Source organism: Copadichromis virginalis, linkage group LG19 (assembly GCF_057382275.1).
Source record: "Copadichromis virginalis isolate Kocher_CV1m ecotype Utaka linkage group LG19, C_Virginalis_male_GT1.1, whole genome shotgun sequence".
NCBI classification, from domain to species: domain Eukaryota; kingdom Metazoa; phylum Chordata; class Actinopteri; order Cichliformes; family Cichlidae; genus Copadichromis; species Copadichromis virginalis.
Genome location: NC_140636.1, coordinates 7725775 through 7741916, shown reverse-complemented (window position 1 = coordinate 7741916; position 16142 = coordinate 7725775). Strand labels below are relative to the sequence as shown.

Genomic DNA, 16142 nt, shown 5'->3' with positions numbered 1-16142 from the left:
CACGCTGCAAAAAATGCCCACCTTCCCGATACATTTCATGGTTTCTGTCCTAACGAATCGAAATTTGATCAAAATGAACATCGAACTGCGACAGGAACTAGTCTGTTTTTATGGTTTCCAAAGCGAATCGTTTGCTTCGAAATTTTCGTTGGATGTTAGACTATTTTTCTTCAAACTCGTGCTCCCTGTCCTCGTATTAATCTCATCTGCGAAATCATACCCTTGAACTGTAAACGGATTAAACTCGAATAAAAAAATTGAGATTTTTTAAAACCCACTCGTTTATTCACCTGACATTTTTTTTATAGAGAAAATGAAACTTTAGAGCCTTTTTACGCCGCCAAATCGGACACTTTTTACAGCGTAGAAAACACACTCACCCTTATCAACATTCGTGTGCCTTCCCCTCATCCCTCCCCTCTCACACTCTCTCCCCCACCTAAACCAAAAAACCATAGCTGGAAAACACACACCGTGCATGCGTAAACCCAAATCCCCGCCGCTCCTCATATTTACACTCCTCCGATTCAAATATTTGCCCCTTCGGCGTCTCCAAAACTGTTTACATCCCGGGAAAATAAACAGAGGAGAGGGGATCCGGAGGGCACGCGGACACGGTCAGGACAGGCTGAGGTGATTTATGTGTCAGATCGCAGCAGACTGCGCTGCGCAGAAAGGCTGCGGGGCTGCTTCTCCAAAAGCCGCTTCTCCGTGCGTAAAATGTGTGCCGGGCATAAACACGGTGTCATTTCAATCTGCCACTTTAAGGAAGGTTTCAGTAGTCACTTACTTTCCTCCCAGCGGAGGAGAATTTAACAACAGCACGAAGTGAACCGGAGGCAGGAAGAGACTCGGAGTGTGGGAAAGGGTGGAGAGCCGAGGGCCGCCGAGAGCTAGAACCAAGCCGCATTCACAGATTTATTTTTTATTTTTATTTTAAACCGCCATCGACAGAAAAATGTGAAATAATTTAACACAACATTTCAAATAGGGATTTATGTAATTTTTTTTCCTTCGAAGAAATAAAACAAAATAAAATAAGATACGTTGCAATTATACGCATATACTGTGACTGGTACGGCACCCCTGCTCCTTCATTTACTGCTGCTCTAACGGCACTGAGGGATGTAGGCAATGAAGTCCACAATATCTGCCTTATCTGCCTCCGCTTTAACGTTCATAAAATTAAAGACGGGGACGCTGTTTATGGGTTGATGTGTTTACATTTATAACAGAATTTGGTTGCCAGCCCGCGAAGAAATGATTGCGAAAAGGAAATGAAAAAAGTTCAAAGTGTCACAGTGGAGAGGAAATTAGTGAATAGATACCGCTGTTGTTCTTACATTGTTAAATGTTTACATTATTATCGTATGTTAATAGTAAACCGCTAAGAACACATATGGCTTTACAGATACTACACGAATTGGACTGTGCAGTAATATTTACGCACTTTGTTGTTGTTGCTGTTGTTTGAGTCAGATATTGTTTCTGGTCTCACTGGAGTTCATTTAATTCATGCATAAACTGCAACTACTGCTAAGTGTTCCCACAACAACTACACGACTATCCACTCAAATACGCCTGTAGTACTTCCAGCCGTATGCAGCTGCTTCAGCCCCTGAAACTACACAACTACCTCTTGTTAGTAGCACTGCTGGGGTTTTTTTATTGATTCACTGTCATTATTGACGAAATGAGTACAGCTACACCGCTGTTATTAGCACAGTAATAGTAATATTTCCATGCAGATATCACAAGTATTGTTGCTACTACAATGAAGTTTTTCTCTCCATATGAGCGCAAAAAATAAATATATTATGTTCCCCCTCAACAACACCCTCACGTGTTGTCTGGAACAGATAATTACAAAAGGAAAAAAAACTGTTAAGTCTACAAAATAAAAGCCTTTCAGAATGTAATTCCACCTTAAATAGTTTAATGGGAGACACACTCAGCCAAATCTGTCAGTCTGTAAAGTGCACAACAGTTGATTTAACACGTTTAAGGTGGTATGAGGATCTTGATGTCAGTGTGTGCGAGGGGAAGACAACCGAAATTGTAAGCCTCCCCACACACACACACATTTTTTTGACATCATTGGAGCATCGAGGTGTCCAAAACGAAACCACATAAAGCTAATTGAACATTTTTCCATATTTTTTATTTTACTTTGAATTTCTTAACTTTACGTGAATCATGTGGAAATCTGCCAACAACTCACAGTTTTCATCCAAAGTGGAGACTTTTCGGCAGAAATGTGACTCAGCTTGCTGACACACAGAAAACCTACAATTTAAGAGGAGAAAGCTCATTTATTAACAAAGAGCGACTTTTAAGAGAGTCGCGCTGGATTAAATACACCTGACGTAATTCTTTGTGTAGTTCTAATAAAAAATGAACCAGCTGCTCGGACACGCTCCGCTGTTTTTACGCATGAAACACTGAATTGTCACGGAAGCGTTTGCGCTTCTCAGACAACCACAAATATGAATTTATTTTCTGTGAAAAGGTGAAGCAGTCTGTCAGTGACGGGCGCTCATCACTGAAGCAAGGCAGGAGAAGACTTGTAGCAAAGTGAGCGGGTTTATTTCGGGCTGGAAGGTTTTTAACGCACAAAGAAGAAACTGAGCACTGAACACATTCTCAGAAACTACAAGTCTGAATAAACTCCATCAGTTTGTCAGAATCTCCTTTTTTTTGTTTTTAATTATTTTGTTATATAAACCATTAAGGTTCATCACCGGTCATGTTATTATTATGGTATTTCCCGTCTGTGAAGCTTTATATTTTGTTTTTGTTTTATCTGTTTTGCTAAAAATAAATCATTTTTAAATTCGAATTTAATTTTTTATATGAACATTTCATATATGTATGATTTAATGCCATATTATTATTATTGACTGGTCTTTTACAACAGAACCAAAAAGAACAATTTGCTGGATGAAAACGTTCATGGAAAGGTTCTGTAATTTTTTTATTTTTTTATTTTCTTCATTTGGATCTTTCATTCACTTACCATAGTTTTTATAATACAGGATAGATTCAGCTTCATGTAATGCTTTTTTTTCCCTTCAAATAATAATACCAATGATGAGACGATTCAGGGTGTTGGTCAAGTGCAAGCAGGTGCCAAAAACTGATACTCATTCTTCCCACTAGTTTTATTCGTGCGTAAAAACGCGCGCATAAAGGAAATGTATTTAGAGGGACATTCTTTTCTCCATTATGCTTTTATTTTGACAGCGTAATCTAACTCGGTGCTGTTTGTTTATGAGCTTGTCTGTTAACTGAACATACTGGCTGTTTGCTCAGAGAAGCTCAGGATGTGAGCGGACTGTTCGGCTCAGCTTGCATGTTTTCTGCAGCGCTTCCGTGTTGTCGCTGTATTTCCTTGTTGTGTCTGTATGTGTTGAGGTAAATTCCTGATTGTGTCTGTCGGGCTGTGAGACTCTGCAGCATCCAAACAGACCTGAGGAGGAGGAGGAGGGGAAGGTTGTGGAGGAGGAGGAGCCGCAGAGAAAACCCTCCATCCAGTCTCAGAAGGACAAAAACAGGGATGAATAAAAATTGGTGCTCTCTGGTGTTAGTTTGTCCAAAAGCATCTCAGCAAAGCGCCTGTTTCAGAAATTTAAGGACACGTTTTGTCCCTTGAAACAAAAGCAGCAGGTGGATTCGTCGGAGAGAGGCCAGGAGGGGTAGTTTCTGCGGTTCCAGATGTAAATCTGTTTGTTTTAATAAAAAATAAATTCACGTAACAACAGCTTCTTTCTAATTTTTCTCGACTTTTAGATGCTAATTCTAACATTTGCTTGGGCGGGTAACAGCTGGTGTTTAAATTAAAAAGCTGGGGCATTCACATGAAACCAGGATCCAGTTATTGTCCTTGTAATTTAAAATGCCAAAAATAAGCATTGAAGAAAGTGGCAACAAGTAAAACTCCAAATAAAACCATATGAGCGTTACTATTTGGAGAATCCAGAGGTCGTGGAAAAACGGCTGATTAACAAGGGGGACTGAAAACGAAATTGAGTTCTTTTATGGGGGCAAACGCCCTCATGAAGGATAAGATACAGTAAAACTTGACCTCAGCAACTTGGGAAACACTTTAAACAACGTGAAAAAATTTTTATTTTTTTTTAAAGTATAACAAATAAAAAAGAACCATCAAAGTACACTCAGTGCTAAGTTCTGAATATAGAAACTCAAAATAAACTTTTTTGAAATTTTCCGGCAAAATAGGAGCGTCAGAAACTTTCTTATGCAAGAGATTAAAGTGAATCTTCTTTGTTTTTATTTAATTCTGTTGGGAACAAGTTTCCATTTACATCCTTAAATCGTTTACGAATATGAAACATTAAATAAACCTTGTTAGAAGACTGAAATATTTTTATTATGACCTTTTTGCGCATCGCTCTACTTTTCATGATATATCAGTTTAAAAAAAAACAAGCATATTTACAGCGAAAAAAACGCAAAAGAGACTTCCGACCTCCAGCTGTCTGATCATAATTAGGATTTCAGCCATCACTAAAAGAAAAAGATTATATTCTTATAGATTATATTTTCAGCATTTGTTTTATTAATTTTAAGTGTTTCTGGTTGAATTGAAAGGGAGAGGCAACAAATAATAAAATACTTCTGACCTTGCAAAGCATTAAGGTGCTTTGGTAGTCTCTGAGGGCATCCTCGGGGACTCAGTGGGATCTGAAAGTTTTAAGGTTCTTTTGCTGCTTACTGTAGAAGTGGGTTCAATTATGAGGGTCTCAAGAGTTGTTATTTGGGATCCAAGAGCTTCTTAAGGAGGGGAATGGTGATCATTGGCGCTCAAGAGTTTAAGGGGAGGTTAATAAAGGTCAAGACCTTCTTAAAGTTGCTAAATACCAACCGAAAGAGGACAGTAAAGAAGAAAAAGCTCAGACCAAGAAAAGCATGAAGGGGGTTCCTGAAGTTCCATAGTTCAGTCCAGGAATGTGACTAAGGAACTTCTGGTTCCATATCAGGAATCTGGAAATTCTTGTGGGGTTGCTAAGCAGAATATAAAGAGATGGTTAAAGGGGGTTTTGGGGCTGCTTCTTGGGGAAAGACTGTTTATTTGGGCACTGAGTGATTCAATAAAGAGTTTTTTAGGTGGTTCGATTTTTTTTTTCAGTAAGCGCTGACGGCTTTCAGATTTTCTTAAGTTAAACCTGGTGTTTTAATAAAGTCTGGGAGCTTGTTAATGGTGTCTATGGGGTGGATGGGGCATTCTGTCAATAAAGGGTTCCTTGGGTTCTTGTAAAGGCTTTTGGTTATCAAAAGGAGTCATAAGTGAGTTCTAGGGGGTCTTACTGTGGTTTCAGGGATTTGTTGCAGCTCTATAAGAAGGAGCAGAGGATATCAGAGATACATTTTAGTTCACAAGTCTATTTAGATAATGATAATAAGTATTTCTTTTTCCTTTGGGGAACAAAGTAATTTTCCCAAAGTGTTTTTTTTAAACACGGGCATTTGATTTTTGTCCCCTATAGTATGCCTTGTTGGGGGAGGGGGGGGGGGGATCGACCAAAATAATCGGTGTTCCCTTAAATCCTACACAAAGACGATGGAGCTAATCTGCAGAATTTACTGCCTTAGAGTGTGAATGTTTGAACACATGACGCTGTGTGATTTCTTAACATCAGTATTGCCATTGATTGGCTTTAGAGCTCAAAGAAGGAGAGATGATGCCACCCTGCAGTGGAAAGTGGAACTGCACCGAGACAAATGCCACTCTTCCTGTTGGCATTCATATTGAGCCTCAGTTTATCGTGCGCAGTCTTATAACGTCGTTATTTTTTCAAGCAGTAGTGTGATTAAAAGTTCGTGTCTGGAAAACATAAAAATGAGACTGTGATGGCAAAAAGCAAACACCTGAAACTTTCTCTGGTAAATGTTGAAAATTCCAAATTGTTTGAAACGACAAACTTGCTTGCGTCTGCTCACATATAAGTTCTAACAGCAGGCGATAATATGCAATAAAATATTTAAATCATGTCAGTGTATCCCATAAATACTCAAGCGAGAGTGAAACTGATTAAAACGTCCCTGCGGAAAGTGTGGCAAAGGAGAGAAAGTAACTTAAATATCGCTTTATTTTTAAAGTGAGTCAATAAAATCCTGACATCACCGCGCGCTGGGTTTTAATAGTATACCGCCCTCTTTTTTCACACACCAATCTTGCTACTTTTGTTACATTAACACGGAGATCTGGTGTCATGTTGATGTTACAGCTGTAATGATCTTACAGTAATCCCGTTTAAACTGCTGGGAAGTCTCTTTTTATAGTAAGCCGAGTTCAAGAGTTTTTAACAGGAATAAAAGGTTTATTTGGATCAGGCCTATTGTGAACAAGATATACTTTTACAAACACGATTTTTTCATCACCTGGAATATAGAGAACAACCTCCACATAGAGCGACCAGCAGCAGAGACTGTGGGGTTACGATGCTGCAGAGGTGGTTGAACTGCTCACATGCAACTATACAGGCTACACATTTATTTCATTCACTGTTTCATTTCATACATTTTTTTTCCAAATAGCTCACAAACAGTATGCACTGCAACATTATGCGTGTTTGTTTGTTTTTAATAATTTGATGATATTCTCTTTGTACATCAGTGTATTTTGTTTTTCACAGTAGCGGCACCGCTGTTATATCCGCTGTTTGGATGCGTCCGCTGATCTGTGGATTTCTTTTTGAGCCACACGTTTCTTGTGAGATTGACTGCTGACTTTAGTAAACTACAGCCAATCAAAATGTGGGACATCGTATGTGGAAAAGGGGGAGGAGGAGAGATTGGTCAAGGTGATGAAAATGCTGTGCAGTCCCACATAAAGTGAAGCACTTGGTCACCCTAACCTTGCTTTTTGCCGTCTAAACATTTGACCTGGAATAATATCAGATTCAATATTTAAATGTGCAAACCTAGCCGGGTATAATGCACAGTTCAAATACGGACGGACCTTTAACCTCCTGTATTTTATATATATATATATATATATATATATATATATATATATATATATATATATATATATATATATATATATATATATATATATAATTTCTCGTGTATATTAATATATTTATTCAGTTATCTATGAGGGAAATTGAATTAGAATTCTTGATTACTTTGGAAAAGGTGAAAGGAAATAAACCTTTAAAACCAGCAAGCAGCTTCAGTGTGAAAAGCAATAGTCCACTCACAGAGGTAAGACCTGCGCTCTTTTTAAACAATAAATTTAAAAAAGCAGGTTGATGCATTTCTTTCTTCTTTAGAACACCCTCTAATAGCTGAATGACAGTAAACTTTACTATAGCCCAAAGCACCTTTAACGTATAAAAAGTAGAGCACCTATGACGCGCAGTCAAAAGCAACATTAGAGCCGAACACAGAAACACAATGAAGTTTAAATGAGAGACCTAAAATGCCATCGTCAGTATCTGGTTTCTGGATAAGTTCAACTTGTTTCTGCACACTGTTCCTGTCCTTGGGCTCCTGCTGTTTCTGCTCTCTGCTGGTTTCTCTTGTCTTTCTGTCGCGCCGTGAGCTGAATGCTGAAGGGGGAATCAGACGGAGGCCTGGAGGGACACAAATAGGTCCAACACCACCAAAAATGGACGGTAACAGTAAAGCCCGATGGTCGGTCACATACTTCTATACTAGCAGTACAATCCAACAGCACGAAGCCCATCTAAAAACAATTTAATCGTGGACTGGCTGAATGTTTCGAAGCCCCACAAATAAAGCCGAATATAGGCTTTCAAAAAATGTACAGATTTAAAGAAAACGTCACACCTTTAAAGCCATTCAACTGATAAAATGCCCTCTTTTTCGTTTATTAAGGAATAAATATGAGCTCGATCACGTTAATTTGGCTGTTTAACATATAAATTGCGTTTTAAGTTTTTTCATTAAGTGATCATGAGCGCATTCCTCATTTTTGGGCAACCTTTAAATGAAAAATCTGTGCAATTAAAATCAATTCAAATACAACAGATATATGATGCACACAAGTTCACGATTTGTTTCCATATTTTTGGAGTCTGCTCAGTGACTGTTTATATCTATTTTAAACGCGCTTCGCGCTTTATTCAAGGAAGGTTTTCGTTGTGGACGAACACCACGTGTTGGTGCGGAGGACTTCAAAATGATATAATGGTTCAATCGATGACAAACGCTGAAAACAGACTTCAAAAGAATACAACCAGATGACTGGAGGCCGCATGTTCACGCCACGAGGACGACAGACACGGTGTGAGGCTCATTCCTGCACCGACAGCGACACCAAGAGGACGTTTCGGTTAGAGGAGCTTCACACAAGTGAGAGTTTCTGCAGACAGGAAGACATGACCCGTCTGTTCATCTGCTCTTATCCAACCATAAGGTCATGTTGGGACTGGAGTCTGACCAAGCTCACAGGGCGAGAGTTGCGATGCACAGCAGACAGGTAGCAGGGTCAACACAGAGACACAGACAAAAACACACACTCACATCCTGTGGTTCATTTAGAATCACCAACTAACCCAACATGCATCTCTTTGAATTGCAAGAGGACCAGAGCACCTGACGGTAACCCATCTGAGCTGAGGAAGAACACGCAAACTTCACACAGAAAAAGCCTCAGCCAGCCAGGAGGTAGAAACCAGGAAGCATCCTGCTATGAGACCAGCTGTGCTACCATCACACAATAACAACATGAAAGAGAAACTGTTATAACATTACCAGGAAAGGAGGGTTTTTTTCCTCCCCCAAAATGTCATGCCTTTTTTGCATTGTTGACCTGCTCAGTTGCCCAGAGTATACAGAAGGTTTTGAAATAATTTAGAATTAATTTAAAAAAGTATAAAAGAAAAGGTTTTTGGTTACACTCTGACTCTCAGATCTGGAACAGAGCTGACTGCAAGGGGAGGCAGGAAAGTAAGTGGGCTCTGTTTTTGTGCTGATATTAAGACCAAGCAAGAAGAAGACAGAACTGTGGCTGATTTGTGATTAGTAGGTGACCTGCTCTGAGCAACCACCCCACAATTTGTCAGTGCAAACTTTACAAGGGACTGGCATGATCAGTTTAGCCATTCCACTTCATATTACTGCCACTGTAGGAAGAGTATTGTCACAGCAGATGACACTCATGGGATAGTTCACAACATGTAGATCTAAATTTAGAAGAATCACTGAAGGGAAGTTTTCCTTCCCACTGTTGCCAAAGTGCTTGCTCATAGGGGGTCATATGATTGTTGGGTTTTTCTCTGTATCTTTTTTTTTTTTTTTTTTTGCCTGTCCCATTTGGTTCTTTAGCCGTCAGAATTGTTGTCTGAAGACCAACAAGGATACCCAATAGATTTATTTTGCCAAATGGATCATCGTGGCATTGCCGCATTGGTCCATTTGATCGACCTTTGTTTTTATTATTTATTTTATTTTATTTTCAGTTGTTACAGACGGGACAGACATGAGTGAGGGATAGGAAAGGGAGAAAGAAAGAGGAAGGAAAAGAAAAACAGAAGGGGAGAGGGACAGTGAGAAAGGGGAAAAAATAAATAAATTAAAAAAAAATAAAATAAAATCTCCTGGATCACCTGTTGAGAGAGAAAGAATAGAAAACAAGCAAAAAAAAAACCAAAGCAACATACTAAACACAACACCATCGCATTAATCTAGCTAAGTGTAAACAGCAGTAAATACTAAATATTCAGTGTTGTTGTGCAGCACGCAGGACAGACAGCGCACAATGTGCTTTGAAGTAGCAGCCAAGAAAGGTGTAATTTAAGTCTACGAATAGTGAACACCCGTGTGCACACCTGTGTGGATCAGCGCGCTTGTATTCAAATGGTTTCCACATGTAATGGTCTGCAAGAGGATGTAGAGAGCCATAGCCCTGTCCCCCAGGGCATGAAGCAGGCATGGAGGAGATCCAGGCCCCAGACATCCAGAGTGCGAGAGCCCAAGGAGGACCACCGGAGGGGCATCCGTGCCACCCTCATGGGAAGGGCTGAGGATCCCCAGACGAGGCGTCACCCAGTAGCCACCGAGCAGAAGCTAGAGGGGGCTGCACCGGCGTGCCCGCCGGCTCTGCCGGCAGCCAGCTGTGCCAGAGTGAACCGGGTTTTTCTCTGTATCTATGAAGCGCCTTGAGGCGACTTTTGTTGTGATTTGGCGCTATATAAATAAAATTGAATTGAATTGAATTGAAACGATCATTTCACCTACTTCTAGGAAAAAAGCACAAACTTTTAGTTTTGGCAAATAAAGTACTGCTACTACTGATTTTGTCATATTTTATCAAAAATGTGGTGGAAATACTTGATGAAAAATGTTTAACCTAAAATGTACATTTTGGGACTACATTCATATGTGACTTGACATATAAAGGCTTCAGCTTCTCAGTTAATGTTTTACCTGCTGTCAGTTTTTTGAAGCCAATAGGAACTAAATTTAAATGATATTATCAACTAATGTGCTCCGAATAACTCATAACAGATGTTGGCTATTTAGTAACATATCTAAAATAACAGAATTCAGAAAAACGTAAGCAAGTTTTTGCTCGTCTGTCTTCACATGCATAGGAACTTGAGGGACATTTCACTCTTAATCTATTGGGGTTTAATATGATGTCAGCCACCTTTGCAGCTACAACAACTTCAACTCTTCCACACCAAACTCGCTCATCCATGTCTTTATGGACCTGGCTTTGTGCACTGGTGCACAGTTATGTTGGAACAGGAAGGGGCCATCCCAAAACCATCACCACAAAGTTGGGAGCATGAAGTTGTCCAAAGTGTTTTGGTATGCAAGGGGCTAAGCCCAGCTCAAACACCCATACCACCACCTCCACAAACATCACACAGGGCACTATGCAGTCAGACATGTGCAGTTCTTCTGGCAACCGCCATCCTAGATTCGTCCATCCGATTGCCAGACAGAGAAGCGTGATTCGTCACTCCACAGACCACGTCTCCACTGCTCTAGAGTCCAGTGGCAGTTTGCTTTACACTACTTCATCTGACTCTTTGCATAATGCTTGGTTGCAGCGGAAATACATTTCACGAAGCTCTTTATACACTGTTCTTGAGCTAATCTGAAGGCTACATGAAGTTTGGAGGTCTGTAGTGATCACATTTTCAGAACATTGGCAATTTTGAAGAATTAATTTGCTTCAGCATGCTCATGCTCTGTGGTTTTACTCTGGCAACCACTTTGTGGCTGAGATGTTGTCATTCCCACTGCTTTTGGAGACAGCCTCAAACAGCCAGTGGAGATTTTGGCACATCATCAATAGCTTAATTCTCAGTCCCAAAGGTTGGTGCATGACATTTAGCAATAATCATTTTCTTTTTAGATATTTAAGTATTTGGATATTTAAAATGGTGTTCAGTAAAGTCAAATTGCCTCCTTTAACACCAAAATCCAGTGCCACAGAGTTCAAATCTAAGATGAGGATGGTCAAATGTTCTCTGCGTGACCCTTGAAGTCCAGGCAGATGACCTTTGAACATGTGAACATACTGGTGCTGTGAGTCAACACACTGATGAAGTTTTAACATGTGGCCAATCGTTACCATAGTTCCAGTGAGAGAAAGAGCTCAATAATGGTTGATAATGAAACATGGATACATTTTATTAAAGCAATTCAAACACATCAATAAACAATCTTAGAGCAATCAAACAAATACAGAAAAAGATAAGTAACATTGTCGAAGTCTGATCTGCAGAAACAGATACAGATAAATGATGAAGTTACATCACGTTTTTGATTCAGTTTTATTGAATGACTCTCACTTTAACACTTCAACTGAGTTTAATTTCTTTTGCCAAATGATTTCTTCAAGTTTCAATCTGACTCATTATTTTTATTGATTCACTTATTGATCTGATTGAATGGAGGAGAAAATGAGACTGGAGATGTTTGGATTTGTTGCTCATTAATAAATAAATGGAGTTGAATCATTAGCCAAAGTTCTTTGTGTGAAAATGCAGAGCGTCATCTCTGCTGAACGATATCTTCGCGAATCTTTTCTCCAGTTAAATGTGACAAATTTGCTTGAATTGATTTGCTGTCAATCATTCTGTATGAGAGCAAGTGTCAATTTTGATAAAGTAGTGATCATGTCGTGCAGTCAAAGTCTTCACATGGAGTCACTTTAAACTGTTTGGGATCAGGCCGAGAGCAGATTCTCATTAGAGGTGATGTAAACACATCATTAACATCTGTCTGTAGAACTGCTGACCTGCTGGCTGCTTCAAATCCTTCCTTACTGTGGCCATGGCATAAAGTGCTTCTCCAAAAATCTCTTAAGGAGTTTTTTTTTTTTTTTTGCTGGGGTTTTTTTTGTACTTGATTGCTACTTTAGTTAGAACTTCTATAGTAAAAGAAGATTATGGTATTTTCATTTGCAGTTATTTACGTTACCTTTCCATGTGTATACACAGAATGACAGAGACAGGGAGAACAGCAGTAAGACCCAGTACAGTACAGAGAAGCACAGATTAAGTCAGACAATATGAAAAAGAGGAGCTGGGCTGGAGGTGGGTTGCACAGCTGCTAGCAGATAATCAGCAAATATGGAAAATAAGCAGCCAATCACAAATCTAGTAGTGGTATGAGCCGTTACTTTATCATTTCGTCTGTGCTGGGCATAACCTCCTTTCATTTGCTGGAGGTACTTGTAAAAGAAAATCTGTATTTGGTATATGATGTGATTTCTATGAAACTTCATGCAGAGTCATGTCAAGACTTTGTATCCTTATTGTTGATGGTAACAAAAATATTCCAAATCTGAAACGAGACTGAGATGGACAGCATCACAAGATTTATGGATGGAAACCAAAGTGTTACTTCTTAGAAAAAAACTTTCTGAAGACGTTCATTTTTGGCTTGTCTTTGTTCACAGGGTCCTCTATTACTTGGGGGCTCACAGCTGGCGGGTCCTGGGGGTCAGGAGAAGCAGGAGGAGGCACTGACGGCTGGCTTTGGAGACTCTGTGGATCTGCAGTGCATCAAGTCACAATCAGGCCAATTATTGACATAGAAGTCATCTAAGCGCTGTTCAGTGCTTCGTTAAAAACTATAGTAATGCATGGATTACAAATCCAAATGATTGACAAAATGAAAAAAAGGAGTTTGCGTTGATAAAATCTTCAGCAACTCTGACTCCAAGGTTGCATTTCCATTTGAAACCTGTAATATGCGTGCATTAACAATATCTGGAAATGAACTCCATCCTTGAAACAGTGTGTAACCATGTGGAACAAACGTTAAGGTATGTTTTCTGCAGTGATGTGCAAATAAATCCTGTGAAAGTCAGTGTGCACATAAGCTGGCACTGGTGTAACACTTGCCTAACATAACATGGTTCTAAATGCACATTTTACAGCAGTCTATCCTTTTTCTTGGCCCTCATGGGACAGAAGCTGAAACTTGACTGAGACAAGTTTGAAAACCAGTTAAATTTGCTGTGACGTCTCACCTGCCGTCCTGACCTCCCCTCCATCAGGATAGTTATGTCTGCTGTAGTAGGTATGGGGAGGTTTGGGTGGAGGTTGGCCCTCTGAGGATAACTGTCTCTCCAGGCTCTCAGCTCTCCTGCTGAGAGGTTTGGTTGATGAGGAATCATCTGGAGACTCAGCCAGCTTCTCCAAACTGAGGTTGACAGATGACGCTCTCCTGAGTAGCAACAAGTCATCTTTAATTTTAGTGTATCTATTATACCCCTTCCATGCGACTCTGAGTAACTGTTTTACATGATTCTCAAACTAGTCTTTGGCAACATTCAGGGGGAGATCTGAGATACAAGCTTTCTACTTAAAGGGCTAACTATTACAGTCATTTCTGTCTCTACTTGCGAGGCCACTCAAAAAAAAAATACTGGTGGCCACCAGTGCTACCCCTCAGCCTCATATATGGTAAAAATGTACAATTCCTAGGTGATGTCTTGAGTTATTGCATTCATAAAAACTTTTAGACAATCTTGCTAGAGGATATTTAAACTCATGCAAGCTTTTCAGTAGCAGTTTGACAATCCTAGGTGGCGTTACCTTGTTCACAAGATTTTCCGAAACCTTGACATATGACTTTCAGGTCAAGTTTTTGAGGTCAGGTGGAGGTTTTTTCTTGACTCACATTTTTTTTCACTCACTATGTGTTTAGAAGTCACTCTGCATTTAATCATTAGTTATTAATAATCTCTGGCTCTCTTCCACAGCATGCCTCTTGTCCTGTCTCCTTCCCATCACCCCCCAACTGGTCACAGCAGATGGCTGCTTCTCCCTGAGCCGGGTTCTGCCAGAGGTTTCTTCCTGTTAAATTTTTCTTAACACCATCACCACACGCTTGCTCACAGGGGTCATTGATTGTTGGGCTTTTCTCTGTATTATGGTAGGGTACATATAAAAGTGACTGTTATTGTGATTTGGTGCTAGATTTTTAAAAAAACCCAACTCAAATAAATTGAAGGTCAGACTTTGAGTAGATGCACCTATGATAAGTTGAAAATCCTATATCACGTCATTCTTGAATTATCCACACCTCTCGCCTATAGCTGCCTGGCCGCCCAGCAGGGTACGAACAATATCCCCATAAGCCTTTCAGGCTGACAGGTAAAAAAAAATCCTTACTTCCTTATTTATCATTGACTAGCCCTACAGTCAGCCCCTGGTTCATCCTCTGAAACAACCTGTCTCTTTAAGGCTTCGCTCCCTTAGAAGACTCAATTCCTTCTTCTCTTTCCACCTGACTAACTTCTGAAAGCCTGCTGAGAGGCGCCAGCCAGTGCTTGTGCTTGTACTGCCTATACTTTGAGTATGTTATGCCTCAATTATATACTATATAATGCATTACATTTTTATTACATCTAGTTTTGGAATCCTGTGAATGCTCTAGAAATCCTGTGAATTTTTGGCTGACAGGACTAGGATATTACATGGTCACTCTAGCTTAACACAAAGCCTTGAAGCAGGCAAATACTAGGAAAACAAATCAGCATTAACAAAAACCCAAGTTTATTTAATTTAAAAGCTATATCTTGTTATCCAGCAAGCACACAGTTTCCATGCCACAATCCTTCCTTTGTGGACTACCATTATGAAGCCTCAAGTCTGGCATTTGGGCTGTTACTATCATGTTTTTTGGGGAAAGACGTGGCCATATTAGAAAAGAGGATAAGGCTGGAAAGGAGTAAGCAGATGGATCTCAGAACACGAGGACAATATCTACAGATATTGAATTGTAAAGAATTGTTATTCAATAGGATTTACGATCTAGACCAAAGACTACATCCAGATCTTTTAAAATAGTCTTTGGTTAGTCCACAGTTCAAAACAACAATCCCAGTCTGAGCTCAGGACTTTAGCATTCAGTTCCTCAACAAATAACCCCACCACTAACTGCTGTGAAAACCACAGCATTTCCTTTTTACATGTCAATTTCTGTACCTGTTAAATAAACGTACTCAATCTGTCCCACAGAAATCCCTTCGTCAGTGTATTTTGTGACTGCTGTAGTCATGCAGTCACTGCAGTGCTCCATATTTCATCACCATGCAGCAAACGAAAGCAGATGCAATGCATGACGGCTGAATAGAGCCATAGCTGTGTCCTGTGCCACCGTGTGTTTTTCCACTATTGTGTGCCCGCTGAATGTAATTCACCTTGTCCAAGTATCTCATTAAAGAAAAATCCTGTTGGTGGGGAGTTTCATTTCTTTGGCCTCTCACCCATCTCAGAGGTGCCCAGTGTCCCCACAGTGCACAGTGTGAATAGGTAGATGTGAAAGTCAAAGTCAAATTATCTTACACAGTTTGAAGGAAACCATTCCAGCCTGAAACTCCATCAAACACGTGTGACTGACAACCGTCCTCTCTGACCCCAAAAACCATGCCTGTAATGCTTTGTATTAGGGACTCTGTCCATTCCAGCAACTTAATTTAATAACAGAATTCACAGGACCAAAGCAGAAATGTTATGGCTGCTTACACAGCTAAAATAAATAGTTTTTAAATAATACTTTGTTAATTTTAAATAAATGTACCTCAAACTATTATGAGGCACAGCTTTCCTTTTAATATCAGAGAGAAAATCCTATTTATTCAACAGAACACTGTAATAAGCTCATAGCAGGATAACTAC

The 16142-nt window shown here is 39.8% G+C and overlaps 1 protein-coding gene across 1 annotated transcript in view; it reads right to left on the bottom strand.

Moving 5' to 3' along the window:
• Window positions 1–11612: 11612 nt before the first annotated feature.
• The window catches only part of sptbn5 (spectrin, beta, non-erythrocytic 5), a 65410-nt gene continuing 60880 nt past the window's right edge, over window positions 11613–16142 (bottom strand). Inside the window, exons 80-81 of the mRNA XM_085441031.1 lie at window positions 13487–13683; window positions 11613–13006 (exon numbers count right to left, since the gene is read on the bottom strand). Coding sequence (XP_085297157.1) covers window positions 12852–13006; window positions 13487–13683 — 352 coding nt within the window. The 3' untranslated portion in view covers window positions 11613–12851. The remainder of the gene's footprint in view (window positions 13007–13486; window positions 13684–16142) is intronic.